Source organism: Crinia signifera, chromosome 7, assembly GCF_055691185.1.
Source record: "Crinia signifera chromosome 7, ASM5569118v1, whole genome shotgun sequence".
Taxonomy (NCBI): Eukaryota; Metazoa; Chordata; class Amphibia; order Anura; family Myobatrachidae; genus Crinia; species Crinia signifera.
Genome location: NC_139223.1, coordinates 171,552,074 through 171,574,378, shown reverse-complemented (window position 1 = coordinate 171,574,378; position 22,305 = coordinate 171,552,074). Strand labels below are relative to the sequence as shown.

At 45.4% G+C, this 22,305-nt stretch overlaps 1 protein-coding gene across 1 annotated transcript in view; it reads left to right on the top strand.

Annotated features, from left to right (window-relative positions):
* LOC146020847 (aldehyde oxidase 1-like) overlaps nucleotides 1–22,305 on the top strand; it is an 89,120-nt gene that overhangs the window by 47,548 nt on the left and 19,267 nt on the right. Inside the window, exons 25-31 of the mRNA XM_083154366.1 lie at nucleotides 1,418–1,609; nucleotides 4,459–4,686; nucleotides 17,892–17,987; nucleotides 18,412–18,540; nucleotides 18,865–18,939; nucleotides 19,548–19,600; nucleotides 19,735–19,849. Coding sequence (XP_083010492.1) covers nucleotides 1,418–1,609; nucleotides 4,459–4,686; nucleotides 17,892–17,987; nucleotides 18,412–18,540; nucleotides 18,865–18,939; nucleotides 19,548–19,600; nucleotides 19,735–19,849 — 888 coding nt within the window. The remainder of the gene's footprint in view (nucleotides 1–1,417; nucleotides 1,610–4,458; nucleotides 4,687–17,891; nucleotides 17,988–18,411; nucleotides 18,541–18,864; nucleotides 18,940–19,547; nucleotides 19,601–19,734; nucleotides 19,850–22,305) is intronic.

Here is a 22,305-nt window from a genome sequence, read left to right as displayed (position 1 = left end):
GGAGACAAGGTTAGAGATATATGGAGCAATGGAATTAGAGATGGCCCTGTATGTGAGTGTGAGGTGTTTAATGAGGATTCGGTAGGGGAATGGGAGCCAGTGCAGATTTTGTTGAAGGGGAGTGGCAGAATTAGAGTGGCGGGAGAGGAAGATAAGCCAGGCTGCAGAGTTGAGGACAGATTGGAGAGGAGCCAGTTGGGATCGAGCGAGGCTGGTATTGCAGTAGTAGAGCCGTGAGATGACTAATGAGTGGATGATCAGCTTAGTTGCACTCTGTGAGAGAAAGGGCCTGATGCGAGCAATGTTGCGTAACTGGAACCGGCAAGAATGGGCCAGGGCTTTGATGTGGGGTGCAAAGGAGAGGGAGGAGTCAAGATTGACACCCAGGCAGCGGAGTTGGGGAACGGGGGAGATGATGGTGTTGTTAACAGTGATAGAGATATTAGTAGCTCTGTAGTAGCATAGCTCTGGGTGGGGGAAAGATAATAAGTTCGGTTTTGTCCATATTCAGCTTCAGAAATCGCTCAGACATCCAGGAGGAGATGGCAGAGAGGCAGTTTGAAACCTGAGAGAGAACAGTGGGGGACAGATCAGGAGAGGAGAGGTAGAGTTGGGTGTCATCAGCATAGAGGTGATATTGGAAGCCAAACAAGTTAATGGCAGGTATTCAATGCCGGTGCGAGCGGCCGGCGAGGGGGTTAAACTGCGAGGATCACAGAAAACCAGTGATCATCGCAGTTTAACCCCCGCGCCGGCCGCTCGCACTATGCAACGTTCCGGGGGAATCCTCGCCGTCACAGAACGGCGAGGATTCCCCTAAACTGCGAGAGCCGCGGCTAGTGCAGCAAACTCGCTGTAATTAGCCTCGATTCTCGCAGGTTTTGGAGGCACATTCGCAAATTCCCCCTCGCGAATGAGGGGGGTCAGTTGAATACTGACAGGGTGAGCGGTGACTGCGAGCAAAAAGTCCTGCTCGCAGTCACCGCTCGCCCACGGCATTGAATATATGCCATTGAGTGCACCCAGAGAAGAGGTGTACAGGGAGAACAGAAGGGGGCAGCATTAATGTGTTGATGGTCCCCAAATTAAAGATCATATTAATCTCAGCCTGCTGATTGTCCAGACTTGCTTTTTGCTATTCAAAGCAGGAACATTACGAATGTATCTCTGCCACTTTTACAATTGGGTTAGGGTCCACTGCTGCAACTGTCTTATATTTGCCATGTACTTGTCCTAATTTGTATAAGTACTGTAAATCATTGTTTTCTTGTTTTTTTTGTGCATCTATGTATTGTCAGGTGTTGCAAAACCCTTGTGGCATCATATAAAAAAATGATAATCATAATACTGTAGTTACTTGTATAACACTAGCAGAAAAAACTGTGTCTATAATAAACTGATTTACCACTTGTCATAGATAATGGAGGTGTCGGTACTTCAGACAGATGCTTCCTACCAGCTCCCCAATCTCAGATGTCATGGAAGGGTTTGCAAAACGAACCTTCCATCTAACGTATCATTCCGAGGGTTTGGGTTCCCTCAGTGTGCTCTGGTCACAGAAGTCTGGATTGATGAAGTTGCAGCTAAGTGCAATTTAGCCCCTCACCAGGTACTGTAAGCGATGATTGTTGATACATGTATACAGTATGAGGATCATTATCCTGAATAATTGTTTAAGGAATAAGCAATTGTATTTGCAAATTATGAATTAGGAAACATTTTCTAAACATATTTGCCGTCCCTTCCAAAGTAGCGAGCGATTTACTGATTGTGAATAGAAGAGCAAAATATTAGATCACAGAAATTATTACTGTCCACCCTGTGCCGACTCTTCCCTAAACATGTGATTTCACAATGAAGGGGAGGGGCCACTAGGTTGAGAAATAAACCAAGGATGCTATGGGTTCTCTGCTGCAACTTTTTAGGCTGTAGACCAAATACAGGTGCCATGGGGCAACAACTGTGATGCCCTTAGGCCCTGCACAAAGAGCAGCAGTGGCACTCCCTCACTTTTAGTTACAGTCTTGCATTTACGCTCCCTACAAGGAATTTTGCACCTGTGAGATCAGGTCATGCCCTATACATTCAATTTGACCCATTTCAAGATGAACATCAAACAGTGTAATACACAAAATACCCCAGATATATATATACTCAACATAAATATGAGCCATAAATGAGGCTAAGCAGTTTTATTAAGGAAAGGGGCAATTCTGAATTGTATCGGGTGGGTTGACTTTGAGGTGTTCCAGGCGCACTTCTAGTTCGTCTCAGCACCGCGGGTGCATGCCATGATGTGCACTGGGACGTCCCAGAGAATTTATGCTAAGCCATGTATGTTTGCATCACGAAGGGTTACTTAACCAGAAACCATCCAGCTAGTGGCATCCCTGTTGTCAGAAAGACTTCAATATAAAGTGGCAGAAATACTGCAGTCCAAATGAAGGTTACTTGGGTTAGATTAATAGTGCAATATGTGTAGTGCGAGTAGGCAAATTGAAAGTATTTGGGTCTTGGTAGCAGGCAGTAAACTAATGTTTTTTTGGTACTTGTTTCCTATCTGGGCGCCCAGGTTTTCTACGTACGGCACCGTAATGAAATCGGATCGCATCGCATCGGATTCGGTACTCGATGATGTACGATGGCATACAATGCTATCCGATCCGATTTCATTTTAAATCGGATCGCATTGCATGCGGTGACGCGATCAACCCCGATTTTTACATTGGAATCAATGCTAAATGGTCCCTGAGACCCGATTTTACATTGATTTCAATGTAATAACCCCGCAAACCCACGATTTGTATAGGAAACCCCCCATGATGGTTTAAAATGTGCCTCCATTGTTAACGCCACCCCAGTATTGACGTCAACCCGAAGCGTGGCGAGCGCAGCGGTACGCGTCCTCCGACTTTTTCATACCCCCATTATCCACGTCGGCGTGGAGTTGAGAGTAGAATAGTGTGGCGAGCGCAGCGAGCCACCGAGCCCGAAGAGTGGCGAGCGCAGCTTCGTGCTCGGTGGCTTGCTGCGCTCGCCACACTATTCTATTCTCAACTCCACGCCGACGTGGATAGTGGGGGTATGAAAAAGTCGGAGGACGCGTACTGCCACCGCTCGCCACGCTTCGGGTTGACGTCAATACTGGGGTTGCGTTAACAATGGAGGCGCATTTTAAACCATCAGGGGGGGTTTCCTATATATCCTATGGGCCAACCATAAAAGCGGGAACGAAATCGGATCGCATCGCATCGTTCAATATCGTGTATGTGCATTTGTGGTATCCGATGCGATGCGATCCGATTTTTATACGGAGAATAGCATGGTGCACAATTAACTTAGCGGGCGCCCAGATAGGAAACAAGTACCGTTTTTTTTGTTTTTTGTTAATTCTTTCACGCATACCTTTAGACTTTATATGGTATGGAGGAATTGGCTTTAATCCCTACTACCGTGTTTCCCCGATAATAAGACACTGTCTTATTTTTTTTTTCAATCAAAAAAGACCATAGGTCTTATTTTCGGGGGAGGGCTTATTTTAATAGACCTTTAAAAAAATGCCCCACTGCGCCTTTAAAAAAATGCCCCACTGCGCCTTTAAAAAAATGCCCCAGTCCACAATTCCCATCCCAGTCATCCATATTGTGCCGTACATGCCCCCACCTGTTTGTGTAACGGATTGTTGGACCAGCCGACACTGTGTGTGCTGAGCGGCGTTGAGCTGAGCGGTGATGTGCGCGGCGTGACGTCACGCCGCGCCTACCGCAATGCATCCCTGGGAACGGGAGCCGCGGTGTTGCAGGCGAGGTGAGCGGGCGTGAGAGGAGGTGAGCGGAGGGCAGCGGAGGTCAGCGGGGCTGAGCGGGGGCTACAGTTACAAAAATAAATAAATACATGGGAAATTTGATAGGGCTTAATTTCGGGGGAGGGCTTATTTTGGACCAGCGTCCAAAATCTGGGGTAGGGCTTATTATCGGGGTAGGTCTAATTATCGGGGAAACACGGTACTAATGACGTATAGGGACTGATGTAAAGTTAAATATAGTCCCATTTGTAGACCTATCAATTTGCATTGTGTGTCACTGTATAATCATGTTTGGTGACTAGTGCTAAAGGGGGAGTCACAGTTGCGATCCAGGGGTGTAACTAGATATTCATAAGCCTCATAGCAAAAGTTTGTAAGGGCCCCCTATTTAGCAACTAATGGTGATAAATGTATGTATAACATATTACTTAGACAGTAAAGATGGGCCCCTTCAGCTCTGGGCCCCATAGCAGCTGCACCCCTTGCATCTATGGTAGTTACGCCCTGGTTGCTATCTCCGGTACTGGAATTTGCCCCCTGCAACATCTAAAGCCGCTTGAAGACCTGTCAGCATTGCGGAATATGTGTGCGCTATTTAAATAATGGCTAATCAGTAAATTACAAACCTACCCATTTCTAACGATTTGCTTTAGGTCAGAGAGATGAACATGTACAGAAACATCATAGTGACACCTTACAGGCAGGAGTTTGACACAACCAATCTGAGCAGGTGCTGGGAGGAGTGCATGGAAAATGCCAGATACCACCCCCGGGTGGAAGCTGTAAAACAGTTCAACAAACGGAACCACTGGACTAAACGGGGCATAGCCATTATCCCACTGAAGTATGCTGTCGCCTTTTGTGTGGCCTTCCAAAATCAGGTAACCTCCGTGTGTTCAGTTACTAATGGCAAATACACTCAATGGAATTTACTATAACAAATCAGAATCCGTCTCCAGTACCAACAGGACAGTGGTTCCCGAACTAGGTCCTCAAGGAACTCTAACAGTCCAGGTTTTAAGGATATCCATAGATGAGCTTGGATAGCTAAATCAAATTGATTGCAGTTCTAATTAAGGGTCCGATTCAGGATCGCTTGCTCGCCGAGCGGTGGGCAATGTTTACAGGCTCGATGGCAGTGAATGTTTGCTGCCTAGCAAGTATACCTGAATCAGGCCCTAAGTTTCCTGTGCTTAAGCACAGATATCCTTAAATCCTTAACTGTTAGGGTGCATTGAGGACTGAGTTTGGGAACCTCTGTTTGGGTGCTGTTGGCGTAGGTTAGCATGGATCACATAAGTGATCATCTGTACAGTTTCGAAACTTCTCACGTACAGGACCAGATTGACAGGCAGAGGCGTTTGCTGGGAAGGCCGGAGCGGATCGACATTTGGGAAAATGTGGGTGTTGTCCCCATTTTCGGGCCATGGTGAGGCCAAGTACTGCGTTGTAAATGCAGTTTTCTTGGCCACGCAATACCTTATAGAACAACTTAGAATTTTGCCTTAAATGCCTTTTTTCCCCATTAAATGTTTCATAATTTATGTTATCCGGACTGCCCATATATTATAGAATATATAGACAATCCTTATATGTGTTGTAAATGATGTAAAAATTAGGTTAAAATAGGCAATTAATGCAAACTCTAATTTGTCTATATAAAATGTTTAACTATATTTCTGTTAATTATGTTCCTGTGGGGTAGATGTGATCAAATGTAAATTGTCTATCACTAAACTGGCCATACATATGCGCCACCATTCCCCCATGCTGATGATCCCATAATCTGATCATCGATCAAAGCACCTGATCTGCAGATATTGATGATCTCTGATCTGTCAGGGAATTGCCAAATACAGTGGGCCAGATGTACTAACCTTTAAACAGTGATAAAGTGGAGAGAGAAAAAGTATCATCCAATCAGCTCCAAATGTCATATTTCAAACACAACCTGTAACATGGCAGTTAGGAGCTGATTTGCTGGTTCTTTTTAAAGCTTAGTACATCCAGCCCGCTATGTTTAACCCCTTCCCGACAATTGACGTACATTTACGTCATGGTCGGGAAGTACTTCCCGACACATGGCGTAAATGTACGTCATGGCATTTAACTGTCACCGCGTCTATAGACGCGGTGACAGTTTCAACATGTCTGCTGTCCCTGACAGCAGACATGTCCGTGCATGCCCAGGGGGGGCTGTGATGCCGCCCCCCCGTCGGCGATCGCTGTGATTGGCTGTTCAGTGTGAACAGCCATTCACAGCGTTTTCTGTGTCACCGGCGAATAACGTTCGCCGGTGACACGGGATCGGAGGTGATTGGTGCTGTAAAGTACAGCACCAATCACCGCGGGGTGTAAGGGTGACACTGGTGTCACCCCACCTCACCCCGCCCGCCCCCAAAGGCCGTGATTGGTCCGTCGGACCGACGGACCAATCACAGCCATGGAGGGGGGTTTAAACTAACGGTGACTGCACTGCAGACGCCATTCCGGTCTGGAATTGCGTGCAGTGCGGTCACCGTGCCTAGCTGCCGCGATATACTGACCAGAACCTTGCAAAATACTTACCTGATCCTTGCAAATATCTTGGCTGCTTCATCTGTGCTTGTAGTGTGCTGGATGCTTCCTGGATCCTGTTACTTGTGACTTGTGACTTCCTGTGAACTTGTGCTGCTGCAGTGTAATAGCGTTAGTTAGATAGAGAGAGATAGAGAGAGATAGTGTCACTGAGTGCTGTATTTTGTGCTGCTGCAGTGTGATATAGTTAGAGAGAGAGATAGAGAGAGATAGAGAGAGATAGAGAGAGATAGAGAGAGAGAGATAGAGAGGCCTAGTGACAGAGAGTGCTATATTTTGTGCTGCTGCAGTGTGATAGTTATAGATAGATAGAGAGAGATAGAGAGAGATAGAGAGAGAGAGATAGAGATAGTGACAGATTGTGCTATATATTTTTTATATAACTGACTGCTGCCCCCCCTTTTGTGCTGATCAGTATAAATTAACTGATCAGCAACTTTTTGGGGGCGCAGGGTATTTTTATATATATATATACCTGTCACTGCTGCTGCTGCAGTGTCATATAGTGTTAGATAGTGAGAGATAGAGAGATAGAGAGAGATAGCGACAGAGAGTGATAGAGAGTGCTAAATTTTGTGTCTGCTGCCCCCGCCTTTTGTGCTGATCACTATATCTGAGGTGATCAGCAACTTTTTAGGGGTGCAGAGTTTTTTTTTTTTTTTTATATATACCTGCCAGTTGCACTGTCAGTTGCACCTGCTGCCCCTCACTGGTAATCAGTGTCTCATCACTGATCACCTTTTTTTTTTTTTTGTGTGTGCTGTGGGGTCTTTTTTTAATTTTTTTTTTTTACACACACTGTGATTTTGTGGGTGTCCTGTGGCCGCTGTGCGCGGATCAGTGACGTACATCACTGATCATCCTTTTCGGCACAGGGTTGATCTATTTTTTTTTTTTTTTTGATCAAATTCCTGTTGCCTTTCAGCGCTGTTCAGTGACGGACGTTACTGACCAACATCTGTGCTCAATTTTTGGCGCAGGACCTTTTTTTTTTTTTTTTTTTTAACCCCTTCAATTTTATTTTTTTAACCCCTTCAATTTTTTTTTTAACCCCTTCAATTTTTTTTTTTTTTTAACCCCTCCATTTTTTTTTTTGTATAAAGTATTTTTTTTTTCTGCACACTACATACACACTACACACTACATACCCCCCGGGTTGAAATAAAGTTTGTACCCCCCCCCTACACTATACACGTGTTGAAACATTTCACTACCAGTAACACAAAAATAAAAATGGCATCCCAAATGTCATCCCAAATGTCATCCCAGTCATCCAGAAGAATGTATTCAGCGGAGGAGGCATATGCCCTGCTTGCTTCTGACTCTGACACAGCCAGTGATGCAAGCGGGGAATTTGAAGGATTCGCCTTAAGCTCCTCTTCCTCCTCTGGTGATGAGGGACCCCCTCAAAGACGCCCCCGTAGAGCAGCTGAGACCCCCCCCCCAATAATTGATCTCGTATGGACCCCACCACCAGACAATTTTGAGCCCCAGGTTCCTGAGTTTTTGGCCATGCCAGGAATCCAATTTGATTCCACAGGTCTCAGAGAAATTGACTTTTTCAAATTATTTTTCTCTGATGATTTTATAAATTTAATGGTGGACCAAACTAATTTATATGCCCAGCAGTTTATTGCTCAAAACCCCACGTCATCATTTGCTAGGTGGACCCCTGTAGATGCAGTAGAGATGATGACGTTTTGGGGTCTGGTGTTTCATATGGGCATAGTAAAAAAGCCAGAAATTAGGCAGTATTGGAGTACAGATGTTCTGTACAGCACCCCATTTTACCGTATGGCCATACCCCGGGCTCGATTTGAGACGATCCTTAAATTTTTGCATTACAACGATAATGCACAGTGCCCACCCAGAGATGATCCCACCTTTGACCGGCTATTCAAAGTCAGGCCGGTCATTGATCATTTCAGTGCCAAATTTGAAGACATGTACATCCCAGATAAATTCATTTGCATAGACGAGTCCCTTATACATTTTAAAGGAAGGGTTAAATTCCGCCAGTACCTTCCCAGTAAGAGGGCAAGGTATGGCATAAAAATGTATAAGTTGTGTGAAAGCACCTCAGGGTACACCCACAGGTTTAGGGTATATGAAGGGAAGGATTCAAGAATTGAACCGCCAGAATGCCCCCCCTCCCTCGTAGGTGTTAGTGGAAAAATTGTCTGGGATTTAGTGCACCCCTTCCTGGATAAAGGTTATCACCTCTATGTGGATAACTTTTACACCAGCATCCCCCTGTTTAAGGCCCTTGGTTCAAGAGGTACAGCAGCTTGCGGTACTGTGCGCAAGAACCAAAGAGGCCTCCCAAAAACGCACATTGCCCAAGTAATGAGAAGGGGTGAAAGCAGGGGAATATGCACCGTAAATATGTTGTTGGTCAAATATAAGGACAAGAGGGATGTCCTTATACTGACAACAATTCACGGAGACAGTACCACCTCCGTCCCTGTACGAGGTACCAGTACCCACACCTCAAAACCTAATTGTATCCTGGATTACAATAGGTACATGGGCGGAGTGGATCTTTCAGATCAGGTACTGAAGCCGTACAGTGCCCTGCGGAAAACAAAAATCTGGTACAAGAAGCTGGCCGTGTATATCATCCAGATGGCACTGTATAACGCTTACGTGCTATTCCGTTCTACCGGCCAGAGGGGGACATTTATGCACTTTCAAGAGGAAGTCATAAAGGGCCTAATATTTGGGAACCAGCAGGCTGAGGGCCCCAGTACTTCTAGTACTGGCCCCCGTATTGTACCAGGGCAGCATTTTCCTGATGAAATCCCCTCCACTGGAAAAAAGGGCAGGACACAAAAAAGGTGCAAAGTTTGCTATAAAAAGGGAATAAGAAAGCAAACTATTTTCCAGTGTGACACTTACCCCGACAAACCCGGCCTATGTATAAAGGAGTGTTTTAAAATATACCACACATCTATGGATTATTAGGTTCATAATTTCACCGTGCTTCGGGGGTCTTGCTAATGCCACATACCACCCACCATTCATTCCACCATAATCTGAGCCGCAAAATCCAAAAATCACTCCTTCCCTTCTGAGTCCTGCCATGCACCCAACTGGTATTTTTTGGTCACATGTGAGGCATTGCCGTACTCGGGAGAAATTGGGGCACAGATTTTGGGGTGCTTTTTCTCCTTCATACCTTCTGAAAATGAAAAATTTTGAGCCAGAACTGCATTTTTGTGTAAAAAAAATGTAATTTTTCATTTTCACTGCCCACTTGTATCAAAATTGGTGAAACCCCTGGGGGTTTGAAATGTACACTATACCCCTAGATGAATTCCCTGAGGGGTGTAGTTTGCAAAATGGGGTCACTTGTGGGGGGGTTCCACTGTATTGGTGCTTTGGGGGTCTTGCTAATGCGACATAGCACCCACCATCATTCCACCAGAATTTGTGCTGCAAAATCCAAATATCACTCCTTCCCTTCTGAGTCCTGCAACTTTTTGGTCACACATGAGGCATTGCCGTACTCGGGAGAAATTGGGGCACAGATTTTGGGGTGCTTTTTCTCCTTCATACCTTCTGAAAATGAAAAATTTTGAGCCAGAACTGCATTTTTGTGTAAAAAAATGTAATTTTTCATTTTCACTGCCCACTTGTATCAAAATTGGTGAAACCCCTGGGGGTTTGAAATGTACACTATACCCCTAGATGAATTCCCTGAGGGGTGTAGTTTGCAAAATGGGGTCACTTGTGGGGGGGTTCCACTGTATTGGTGCTTTGGGGGTCTTGCTAATGCGACATAGCACCCACCATCATTCCACCAGAATTTGTGCTGCAAAATCCAAATATCACTCCTTCCCTTCTGAGTCCTGCAACTTTTTGGTCACACATGAGGCATTGCCGTACTCGGGAGAAATTGGGGCACAGATTTTGGGGTGCTTTTTCTCCTTCATACCTTCTGAAAATGAAAAATTTTGAGCCAGAACTGCATTTTTGTGTAAAAAAATGTAATTTTTCATTTTCACTGCCCACTTGTATCAAAATTGGTGAAACCCCTGGGGGTTTGAAATGTACACTATACCCCTAGATGAATTCCCTGAGGGGTGTAGTTTGCAAAATGGGGTCACTTGTGGGGGGGTTCCACTGTATTGGTGCTTTGGGGGCAGGGCCGTTTCTAGACAATTTAGCTCCCAGGGCGAAGAAATAAAAATGCGCCCCCCCCCCCCCCCCCCCCAATACATAGCATGGTATTATAGTAATTTCGCGCGCCGAAGGCGCGCGCCGAAATAGGGGGTGTGGCTTGATATTAAAAGGGGTGTGGCTTAATGTAAGGCGTGGTCTAGCAGGAAAACAATTACCTTATATCACACTTTTGCAACCTGCAAGACCAGACATTGGTTGCTGCAGGAATTGTTATTGTCCTCCCGCACTTAAGTTGGCTGGCTGAAGGCCACACAATGACCTAGTACGCCTCACAATGACCGGCTACTTAAATCATTATACACTATTTATCTGTGATGCCAATTACACATTACGCCGTACACTGTGATGACGATTACATATTACGCCGCACACCGTGATGACAATTACACATTACACCGCACACCAAGATGCCCATTAGACCACACACTGTGATGGCAATTACACAATACTCCCCACATCGTAATGCCCATTACACATTATGCCCCATGTGCCGCTGCCGCACAACCGATGCTGTTTACTAATATGCCCCCACAGTGCCAGATATGCCCCCACAGCGCCACAAATATATACCCCACAGTGCCACATATATGCCCCCACAGTGCCACACATATGCCCCCACAGTGACACAAATATATGCCCCCACAGTGACACAAATATATGCCCCCACAGTCCCACAAATATATGCCCCCACAGTGCCACACATATGCCCCCAGTGCCACAAATATATGCCCCCACAGTGCCACAATTATGCCCCACAGTGCCACACATATGCCCCACAGTGCCACACATATGCCCCACAGTGCCACAGATATATGCCCCCAGTGCCACAGATATATGCCCCCAGTGCCACAGATATATGCCCCCAGTGCCACAGATATATGCCCCCAGTGCCACAGATATATGCCCCCCAGTGCCACAGATATATGCCCCCCAGTGTCACAAACATATGCCCCCAGTGCCACAGATATATGCCCCCAGTGCCACAGATATATGCCCCCAGTGCCACAGATATATGCCCCCAGTGCCACAGATATATGCCCCCAGTGCCACAGATATATGCCCCCCAGTGCCACAGATATATGCCCCCCAGTGTCACAAACATATGCCCCCAGTGCCACAGATATATGCCCCCAGTGCCACAGATATATGCCCCCAGTGCCACAGATATATGCCCCCCAGTGCCACAGATATATGCCCCACAGTGTCACAAACATATGCCCCCAGTGCCACAGATATATGCCCCCAGTGCCACAGATATATGCCCCCCAGTGCCACAGATATATGCCCCCCAGTGTCACAAACATATGCCCCCAGTAACAAACTTACTTGGAGAGGGGAGGGGAGCGCATCGTGCTTCTCTCCTATCCCGCGCCCGAGCTCCTATTGGCTGACAGCGGCAGCCCAGTGACGTGGGCGAGGGGACGGAGAAACGCACGATGCGTTCCCCTCCCCTCTCCAGCGTGGAGTCGGGCGGCCGGGGAGACAGCGGCAGCGGCTGCGGCTGCGGCTGCGGCTGCGGGCGGGGGGGTTAGACTGCCGGGCGCCCTGGCTGTTTCAGAGGCGGACAAGCCGTGCGGCGCCCCGGGCTGCTGCACGGCTTGTCCGCCTCTAGAAACGGCCCTGTTTGGGGGTCTTGCTAATGCGACATAGCACCCACCATCATTCCACCAGAATTTGTGCTGCAAAATCCAAATATCACTCCTTCCCTTCTGAGTCCTGCAACTTTTTGGTCACACATGAGGCATTGCCGTACTCGGGAGAAATTGGGGCACAGATTTTGGGGTGCTTTTTCTCCTTCATACCTTCTGAAAATGAAAAATTTTGAGCCAGAACTGCATTTTTGTGTAAAAAAATTTAATTTTTCATTTTCACTGCCCACTTGTATCAAAATTGGTGAAACCCCTGGGGGTTTGAAATGTACACTATACCCCTAGATGAATTCCCTGAGGGGTGTAGTTTGCAAAATGGGGTCACTTGTGGGGGGGTTCCACTGTATTGGTGCAACATAGCACCCACCATTCATTCCACCAGAATCTGTGCTGCAAAATCCAAAAATCACTCCTTCCCTTCTGAGTCCTGCCATGCACCCAACTGGTATTTTTTGGTCACATGTGAGGCATTGCCGTACTCGGGAGAAATTGGGGCACAGATTTTGGGGTGCTTTTTCTCCTTCATACCTTCTGAAAATGACAAATTTGGAGCCAGAACTGCATTTTTGTGTAAAAAAATGTAATTTTTCATTTTCACTGCCCACTTGTATCAAAATTGGTGAAACCCCTGTGGGTTTGAAATGTACACTATACCCCTAGATGAATTCCCTGAGGGGTGTAGTTTGCAAAATGGGGTCACTTGTGGGGGGGTTCCACTGTATTGGTGCTTGGGGGGTCTTGCTAATGCGACATAGCACCCACCAAAATTCCACCAGAATCTGAGCTGCAAAATCCAAAAATCACTCCTTCCCTTCTGAGTCCTGCCATGCACCCAACTGGTATTTTTTGGTCACATGTGAGGCATTGCCGTACTCGGGAGAAATTGGGGCACAGATTTTGGGGTGCTTTTTCTCCTTCATACCTTCTGAAAATGAAAAATTTTGAGCCAGAACTGCATTTTTGTGTAAAAAATGTAATTTTTCATTTTCACTGCCCACTTGTATCAAAATTGGTGAAACCCCTGGGGGTTTGAAATGTACACTATACCCCTAGATGAATTCCCTGAGGGGTGTAGTTTGCAAAATGGGGTCACTTGTGGGGGGGTTCCACTGTATTGGTGCTTGGGGGGTCTTGCTAATGCGACATAGCACCCACCAAAATTCCACCAGAATCTGAGCCGCAAAATCCAAAAATCACTCCTTCCGTTCTGAGTCCTGCCATGCACCCAACTGGTATTTTTTGGTCACATGTGAGGCATTGCCGTACTCGGGAGAAATTGGGGCACATATTTTGGGGTGCTTTTTCTCCTTCATACCTTCTGAAAATGAAAAATTTTGAGCCAGAACTGCATTTTTGTGTAAAAAAATGTAATTTTTCATTTTCACTGCCCACTTGTATCAAAATTGGTGAAACCCCTGGGGGTTTGAAATGTACACTATACCCCTAGATGAATTCCCTGAGGGGTGTAGTTTGCAAAATGGGGTCACTTGTGGGGGGGTTCCACTGTATTGGTGCTTTGGGGGTCTTGCTAATGCGACATAGCACCCACCATCATTCCACCAGAATTTGTGCTGCAAAATCCAAATATCACTCCTTCCCTTCTGAGTCCTGCAACTTTTTGGTCACACATGAGGCATTGCCGTACTCGGGAGAAATTGGGGCACAGATTTTGGGGTGCTTTTTCTCCTTCATACCTTCTGAAAATGAAAAATTTTGAGCCAGAACTGCATTTTTGTGTAAAAAAATTTAATTTTTCATTTTCACTGCCCACTTGTATCAAAATTGGTGAAACCCCTGGGGGTTTGAAATGTACACTATACCCCTAGATGAATTCCCTGAGGGGTGTAGTTTGCAAAATGGGGTCACTTGTGGGGGGGTTCCACTGTATTGGTGCAACATAGCACCCACCATTCATTCCACCAGAATCTGTGCTGCAAAATCCAAAAATCACTCCTTCCCTTCTGAGTCCTGCCATGCACCCAACTGGTATTTTTTGGTCACATGTGAGGCATTGCCGTACTCAGGAGAAATTGGGGCACAGATTTTGGGGTGCTTTTTCTCCTTCATACCTTCTGAAAATGACAAATTTGGAGCCAGAACTGCATTTTTGTGTAAAAAAATGTAATTTTTCATTTTCACTGCCCACTTGTATCAAAATTGGTGAAACCCCTGTGGGTTTGAAATGTACACTATACCCCTAGATGAATTCCCTGAGGGGTGTAGTTTGCAAAATGGGGTCACTTGTGGGGGGGTTCCACTGTATTGGTGCTTGGGGGGTCTTGCTAATGCGACATAGCACCCACCAAAATTCCACCAGAATCTGAGCTGCAAAATCCAAAAATCACTCCTTCCCTTCTGAGTCCTGCCATGCACCCAACTGGTATTTTTTGGTCACATGTGAGGCATTGCCGTACTCGGGAGAAATTGGGGCACAGATTTTGGGGTGCTTTTTCTCCTTCATACCTTCTGAAAATGAAAAATTTTGAGCCAGAACTGCATTTTTGTGTAAAAAATGTAATTTTTCATTTTCACTGCCCACTTGTATCAAAATTGGTGAAACCCCTGGGGGTTTGAAATGTACACTATACCCCTAGATGAATTCCCTGAGGGGTGTAGTTTGCAAAATGGGGTCACTTGTGGGGGGTTCCACTGTATTGGTGCTTGGGGGGTCTTGCTAATGCGACATAGCACCCACCAAAATTCCACCAGAATCTGAGCCGCAAAATCCAAAAATCACTCCTTCCGTTCTGAGTCCTGCCATGCACCCAACTGGTATTTTTTGGTCACATGTGAGGCATTGCCGTACCCGGGAGAAATTGGGGCACATATTTTGGGGTGCTTTTTCTCCTTCATACCTTCTGAAAATGAAAAATTTTGAGCCAGAACTGCATTTTTGTGTAAAAAAATGTAATTTTTCATTTTCACTGCCCACTTGTATCAAAATTGGTGAAACCCCTGTGGGTTTGAAATGTACACTATACCCCTAGATGAATTCCCTGAGGGGTGTACTTTGCAAAATGGGGTGACTTGTGGGGGGCTTCCACTGTATTGGTGCAACATAGCACCCACCATTCATTCCACCAGAATCTGAGCCGCAAAATCCAAAAATCACTCCTTCCCTTCTGAGTCCTGCCATGCACCCAACTGGTATTTTTTGGTCACATGTGAGGCATTGCCGTACTCGGGAGAAATTGGGGCACAGATTTTGGGGTGCTTTGTCTCCTTCATACATTCTGAAAATGACAAATTTGGAGCCAGAACTGCATTTTTGTGTAAAAAAATGTAATTTTTCATTTTCACTGCCCACTTGTATCAAAATTGGTGAAACCCCTGTGGGTTTGAAATGTACACTATACCCCTAGATGAATTCCCTGAGGGGTGTAGTTTGCAAAATGGGGTCACTTGTGGGGGGGTTCCACTGTATTGGTGCTTTGGGGGTCTTGCTAATGCGACATAGCACCCACCAAAATTCCACCAGAATCTGAGCTGCAAAATCCAAAAATCACTCCTTCCCTTCTGAGTCCTGCCATGCACCCAACTGGTATTTTTTGGTCACATGTGAGGCATTGCCGTACTCGGGAGAAATTGGGGCACAGATTTTGGGGTGCTTTTTCTCCTTCATACCTTCTGAAAATGAAAAATTTTGAGCCAGAACTGCATTTTTGTGTAAAAAATGTAATTTTTCATTTTCACTGCCCACTTGTATCAAAATTGGTGAAACCCCTGGGGGTTTGAAATGTACACTATACCCCTAGATGAATTCCCTGAGGGGTGTAGTTTGCAAAATGGGGTCACTTGTGGGGGGGTTCCACTGTATTGGTGCTTGGGGGGTCTTGCTAATGCGACATAGCACCCACCAAAATTCCACCAGAATCTGAGCCGCAAAATCCAAAAATCACTCCTTCCGTTCTGAGTCCTGCCATGCACCCAACTGGTATTTTTTGGTCACATGTGAGGCATTGCCGTACTCGGGAGAAATTGGGGCACATATTTTGGGGTGCTTTTTCTCCTTCATACCTTCTGAAAATGAAAAATTTTGAGCCAGAACTGCATTTTTGTGTAAAAAAATGTAATTTTTCATTTTCACTGCCCACTTGTATCAAAATTGGTGAAACCCCTGGGGGTTTGAAATGTACACTATACCCCTAGATGAATTCCCTGAGGGGTGTACTTTGCAAAATGGGGTGACTTGTGGGGGGGTTCCACTGTATTGGTGCAACATAGCACCCACCATTCATTCCACCAGAATCTGTGCTGCAAAATCCAAAAATCACTCCTTCCCTTCTGAGTCCTGCCATGCACCCAACTGGTATTTTTGGTCACATGTGAGGCATTGCCGTACTCGGGAGAAATTGGGGCACAGATTTTGGGGTGCTTTGTCTCCTTCATACCTTCTGAAAATGACAAATTTGGAGCCAGAACTGCATTTTTGTGTAAAAAAATGTAATTTTTCATTTTCACTGCCCACTTGTATCAAAATTGGTGAAACCCCTGTGGGTTTGAAATGTACACTATACCCCTAGATGAATTCCCTGAGGGGTGTAGTTTGCAAAATGGGGTCACTTGTGGGGGGGTTCCTAACTTTTAGCATCTTATGGTGCCTAGAAACCTACATGGTGCCTAAAAAATAATCTCATAAAAAGGAGGCTCCAAAATCAAGTAGGTGCTCCTTCTATTATGAAGCCTGTGGTTTGGTCACCGTGCACACTAGGGCCACATATAGGATATTTATGAAAACAAAAGAATTGGGGGAATCAATTTTCAGTCACATTTCTCTAGTAAAATGTACTGTGTTCCTTAGAAAAATGTATTAAAATTGCAAATCTGCAAAAAAAAAAAGAAATTTTGAAATTTCACCTACACTTTGTTTTAATTCCTGTGAAACACCTAAAGGGTTAACAAACTTCCAAAATGCTGTTTTGAATACTGTGAGGGGTGCAGTTTTTGAAATGGCATCATTTATGGGGGTGTCTCACATACAAGTCCCTCAAAGTCACATCAGAACTGAACTGGTCCCTAAAAAAATCAGTGTTTGAAATTTTCTTGAAAATTTGAGAATTTGCTATTCATATTGTAAGCCTCCTAGTGTCCCAAAAAATTAAAAGGAAGTTGAAATAATGATGTCAACATAAAGTAGACATATGGTCTTTGTTAGTTATTAACTATTTTGAGTGGTATGATTATTTGTCTCACAAGCAGAAAATTTAACATTTTGCAAATTGCTAAATTTTCCATTTTTTTACGACATTTTGGTATTTTTCACAAAAAAACACAAACTGCATCGACCCAAATTTACCACTAACTTGAAGTACAATGTGTCACGAAAAAACAATCTCAAAATCACTGGGATAAGTAAAAGCAAAAAAAAGTTATCCCCACTTAAGTGAGACATGTCAGATTTGAAAAAAAGGGCTCTGTCAGGAACGCAAAAACTGGCTCTGTCAGGAAGGGGTTAAAATCCCTGACTCATAGATCGTGATCATTTTTTTGCCAACATCGGTGAATAGAGGATGTTCAACATGTTGGATTTCCCCTATAGCGTGACACGGGTGTCGGCAGGTTGGGTAATTGCTCCGATAGCTGCCCAACAATTCTGTTGTTTTGTGTAGGCTGCGGCAGTGTGGGCCCCGTTACTGGATAGTTATTCTTTTCTTCACTTCTGTTGTTTTGTGTAGGCTGCGGCGTTGGTTCACATTTACTGTGATGGTTCCGTGTTAGTGTCACATGGGGGTACTGAGATGGGACAAGGCATTCATACCAAAATTGCTCAGGTAAGGTCATTTTATATTGCGCTGTGTTTCTGTTTCCGCATAGTGCATAAATAACTCAGTGGCGCTCATCTAAAGTCGGGGATAACTTTTGCTGTATCTGATAAGGGTTGGGCTACCAATGAAAGATATAATGGGATACGCTACTGTATCCAAGTCACATGGTTGATGTATTTCGGGGGGGGGGGGGGGGGAAGTGAACGGTGACGATTGCACTTTGTCATGGGTGCCTTCACTGGGAAGGGGGAAGCCCGGCCAACTAAGCTATGGGGCATGTTGTGGGAAAGTAGGCCGGCCAGTGGATGTAATGATTGGGTGCAAGGTCACGAAGCATCATCGGCTGACCAGAACCTCCCACACTTTTGCTATGAGTGTGCAAATGATGGTCAGCTCCAGGAGACTTAACTTATCTGATTTTCCATTGCAGATAGCCAGCCGAGAATTGGGGATACCTATATCTTACATCCACATCTGTGAAACCAGCACCGCCACGGTCCCCAATACCGCCGCAACCGCCGCTAGTGTTGGGACAGATGCAAATGGCATGGCGGTTAAGGTATATCTTATTTTCCTATTATAAGCCGTGAATGACCAAGAGATCCTGCACCTCTTCCCCTGCACATTGCAGCACTAAACCTGTGTGTGACAGCTGTACAGATGCCGGTACGCATAAGCATTGGTCAACAAGAAACCACTTAGCCTCCCAGTTAGGGTGAAGTGGGGGGGGAAGGAACATTGTGCTATGCTGCACTTTAAATCAAGCGGCAAAATTCACAGATTATGTGGTGGTTCTGAAATCCATGTGTAGTAAATGTACCTGTAGAGTCATCAACTGTTATCAATCGCACCTGATTTGGGTTTTTATATTTCTACTGCGCAGGATGCTTGCAAGAAACTCATAAAGAGACTAAAGCCGATCGTCAGCAAAAATCCTGACGGCACCTGGGAGAGCTGGGTAGGTGAATTTCTGAATCGTACAAGCCTGAATTTGGTCCCTTACTCAATGTTCTGGGTCTGCGCATGTGAAAATTATAAAAACATTGAGCAGTCCTTTGATTGGCTGAGAGAGCTCTCTCTCAGCCAATCAGAGGGCCACCCGATGTTTTAAACTGTTTTTGTTTTTTTTCTTCAAATTCTGTCGCTGCCCGCCAACGCTACTTCACAGCGCTACGCTACACTGTTATCCGATGCCAGCTCTCCTGCCTAAGCTCTCCATGCCTGTCGAAATTGCTCCCTCCGTCTGTTGATCGCATTGCAAGCGATCGCATGAGGTTTGAAACCACATGCGATCGCTCATGCAATTTAATAGATATTATGTGCAGCATCGACGCGACATTTGACTGGTGGGCCCGCACATCGCTTTGGGTGACCCATTCAACGTGCATATAATCCTTCAATTTATCGCACAGATGTGGGGGAAATCAAAGGATTGTATGCAATATGGCCCTAGTGTACGGGCAACACAACACACCGTAACATCTGAAGGCAGACTTCCCTTTAAGATTATATTGCTTTATCCTGTTGGTTGTATCTCTGCGACTCATGGTCTTTCCCCTCCCGCAGGTGAAGGAAGCTTTTTTTCAAAGAATTAGCCTCTCAGCCACCGGGTATTTTAGGTAGGTCGCATAAATACTATTGCATGACAAATAACGCACTTGACATAGGAGTAGCCTTAAACTGGATTGGTAATATTACTGGTACTAAGCAAGGGCCAGATGGGTTCCTAATAACCTGTTCTCGCTACCTTCAGAGGTTATGAAACCTATATGGACTGGGAGAAGGGAGAAGGACGCCCATTCGCATACTGTGTATACGGTGCAGCCTGTGCGGAGGTTGAAGTAGATTGTCTAACTGGAGATTATAAGGTCAGTGATTATAGACCGTATTGTGCAATGGTGCCTGATTTTAATGGGTAACTGTGATGTATTACACACACATTGTATTACACACACACACACACACACACACACACTACACTATGGACTTTATTCAGATCTGATCGCAGTACAAATTTGTTTGGAAAATGGGCAAAACCATGTGCACTGCAGGTGTGGCCGATGTAACAGGTGCAGAGAGAGTTAGATTTGTGGGCGTTATTTTGTTTCTGTGCAGAGTAAATACTGGCTGCGTTATTTTTACACTGCAATTTAGATTTCAGTTTCAACACACCCCACCCAAATCTAACTCTCTCTAACATGTTGCATCTGCCCCACCTGCAGTGCACATGGTTTTGCCCATTTTCCAAACAAATTTGTACTGCGATCAGATCTGAATAAAAGCCTATGTATGGCTGGCACTACTGCTGCTGTGATCACTGTATATGTCTGATGTATTACACACACTGCACTTTGTATGGCTGGTACTACTGCCGCATATACCGGGGTACTGTGATCACTGTATATGTCTGATGTATTACACACACTGCACTATGTATGGCTGGCACTACTGCCGCATATACCTGGTTACTGTGATCACTGTATATGTCTGATGTATTACACACACTGCACTATGTATGGCTGGCACTACTACTGCATATACCGGGTTACTGTGATCACTGTATATGTCTGATGTATTACACACACTGCACTATGTATGGCTGGTACTACTGCCGCATATACCGGGTTACTGTGATCACTGTATACAGTATGTCTGATGTATCACACACACTGCACTATGTATGGCTGGCACTACTGCCGCATATACCTGGTTACTGTGATCACTGTATGTCTGATGTATTACACACACTGCACTATGTATGGCTGGCACTACTGCCGCATATACCTGGTTACTGTGATCACTGTATATGTCTGATGTATTACACACACTGCACTATGTATGGCTGGCACTACTGCCGCATATACCAAGGTACTGTGATCACTGTATGTCTGATGTATTACACACTGCACTATGTATGGCTGGCACTACTGCTGCATATACCGGGTTACTGTGATCACTGTATAGGTCTGATGTATTACACACACTGCACTATGTATGGCTGGCACTACTGCAGCATATACCGGGTTACTGTGATCACTGTATATGTCTGATGTATTACACACACTGCACTATGTATGGCTGGCACTACTGCCGCATATACCAAGGTACTGTGATCACTGTATATGTCTGATGTATTACACATACTGCACTATGTATGGCTGGCACTACTGCCGCATATACCGGGTTACTGTGATCACTGTATATGTCTGATGTATTACACACTGCACTATTTATGGCTGGCACTACTGCCGCATATACCTGGTTACTGTGATCACTGTATATGTCTGATGTATTACACACACTGCACTATGTATGGCTGGCACTCCTGCCGCATATACTGGGTTACTGTGATCACTGTATATGTCTGATGTATTACACACACTGCACTATGTATGGCTGGTACTACTGCTGCATATACCGGGTTACTGTGATCACTGTATATGTCTGATGTATTACACACACTGCACTATGTATGGCTGGTACTACTGCTGCATATACCGGGTTACTGTGATCACTGTATATGTCTGATGTATTACACACACTGCACTATGTATGGCTGGCACTACTGCCGCATATACCGGGTTACTGTGATCACTGTATACAGTATGTCTGATGTATCACACACACTGCACTATGTATGGCTGGCACTACTGCCGCATATACCTGGTTACTGTGATCACTGTATGTCTGATGTATTACACACACTGCACTATGTATGGCTGGCACTACTGCCGCATATACCTGGTTACTGTGATCACTGTATATGTCTGATGTATTACACACACTGCACTATGTATGGCTGGCACTACTGCCACATATACCGGGTTACTGTGATCACTGTATATGTCTGATGTATTACACACACTGCACTATGTATGGCTGGCACTACTGCCGCATATACCTGGTTACTGTGATCACTGTATATGTCTGATGTATTACACACACTGCACTATGGCCCTTATTCTGATCGGTGCGGAAATTCCCGCATGCGGACGGACCGCCGATGTTGATCGTCTGCGCATGTGCAGAGGTCACTCTGCGCATGTGCAGGCGATTTCGCCGCACGGATTCTTTATACGCCGCACAGGGGGCGTAGAGGTGCGTGAGGGGCTACTTAGCCTCATTACCCTATGCATACGCCCCGCGTTTCATGGGCGTTCCCATGCAAACGCGGGGCGTATGCATGGTAATGAGGCCGTGACGCGTGGGTACGGGGCGGGCATCTGACATCGCCGGATGTCAGCTGCCCGCCCCTATACATGATTTCACACGGACAAGTGTGGTCTTGTGTTTTGCGGGACCTGGTGGAGCGTGCGGCCCTGCA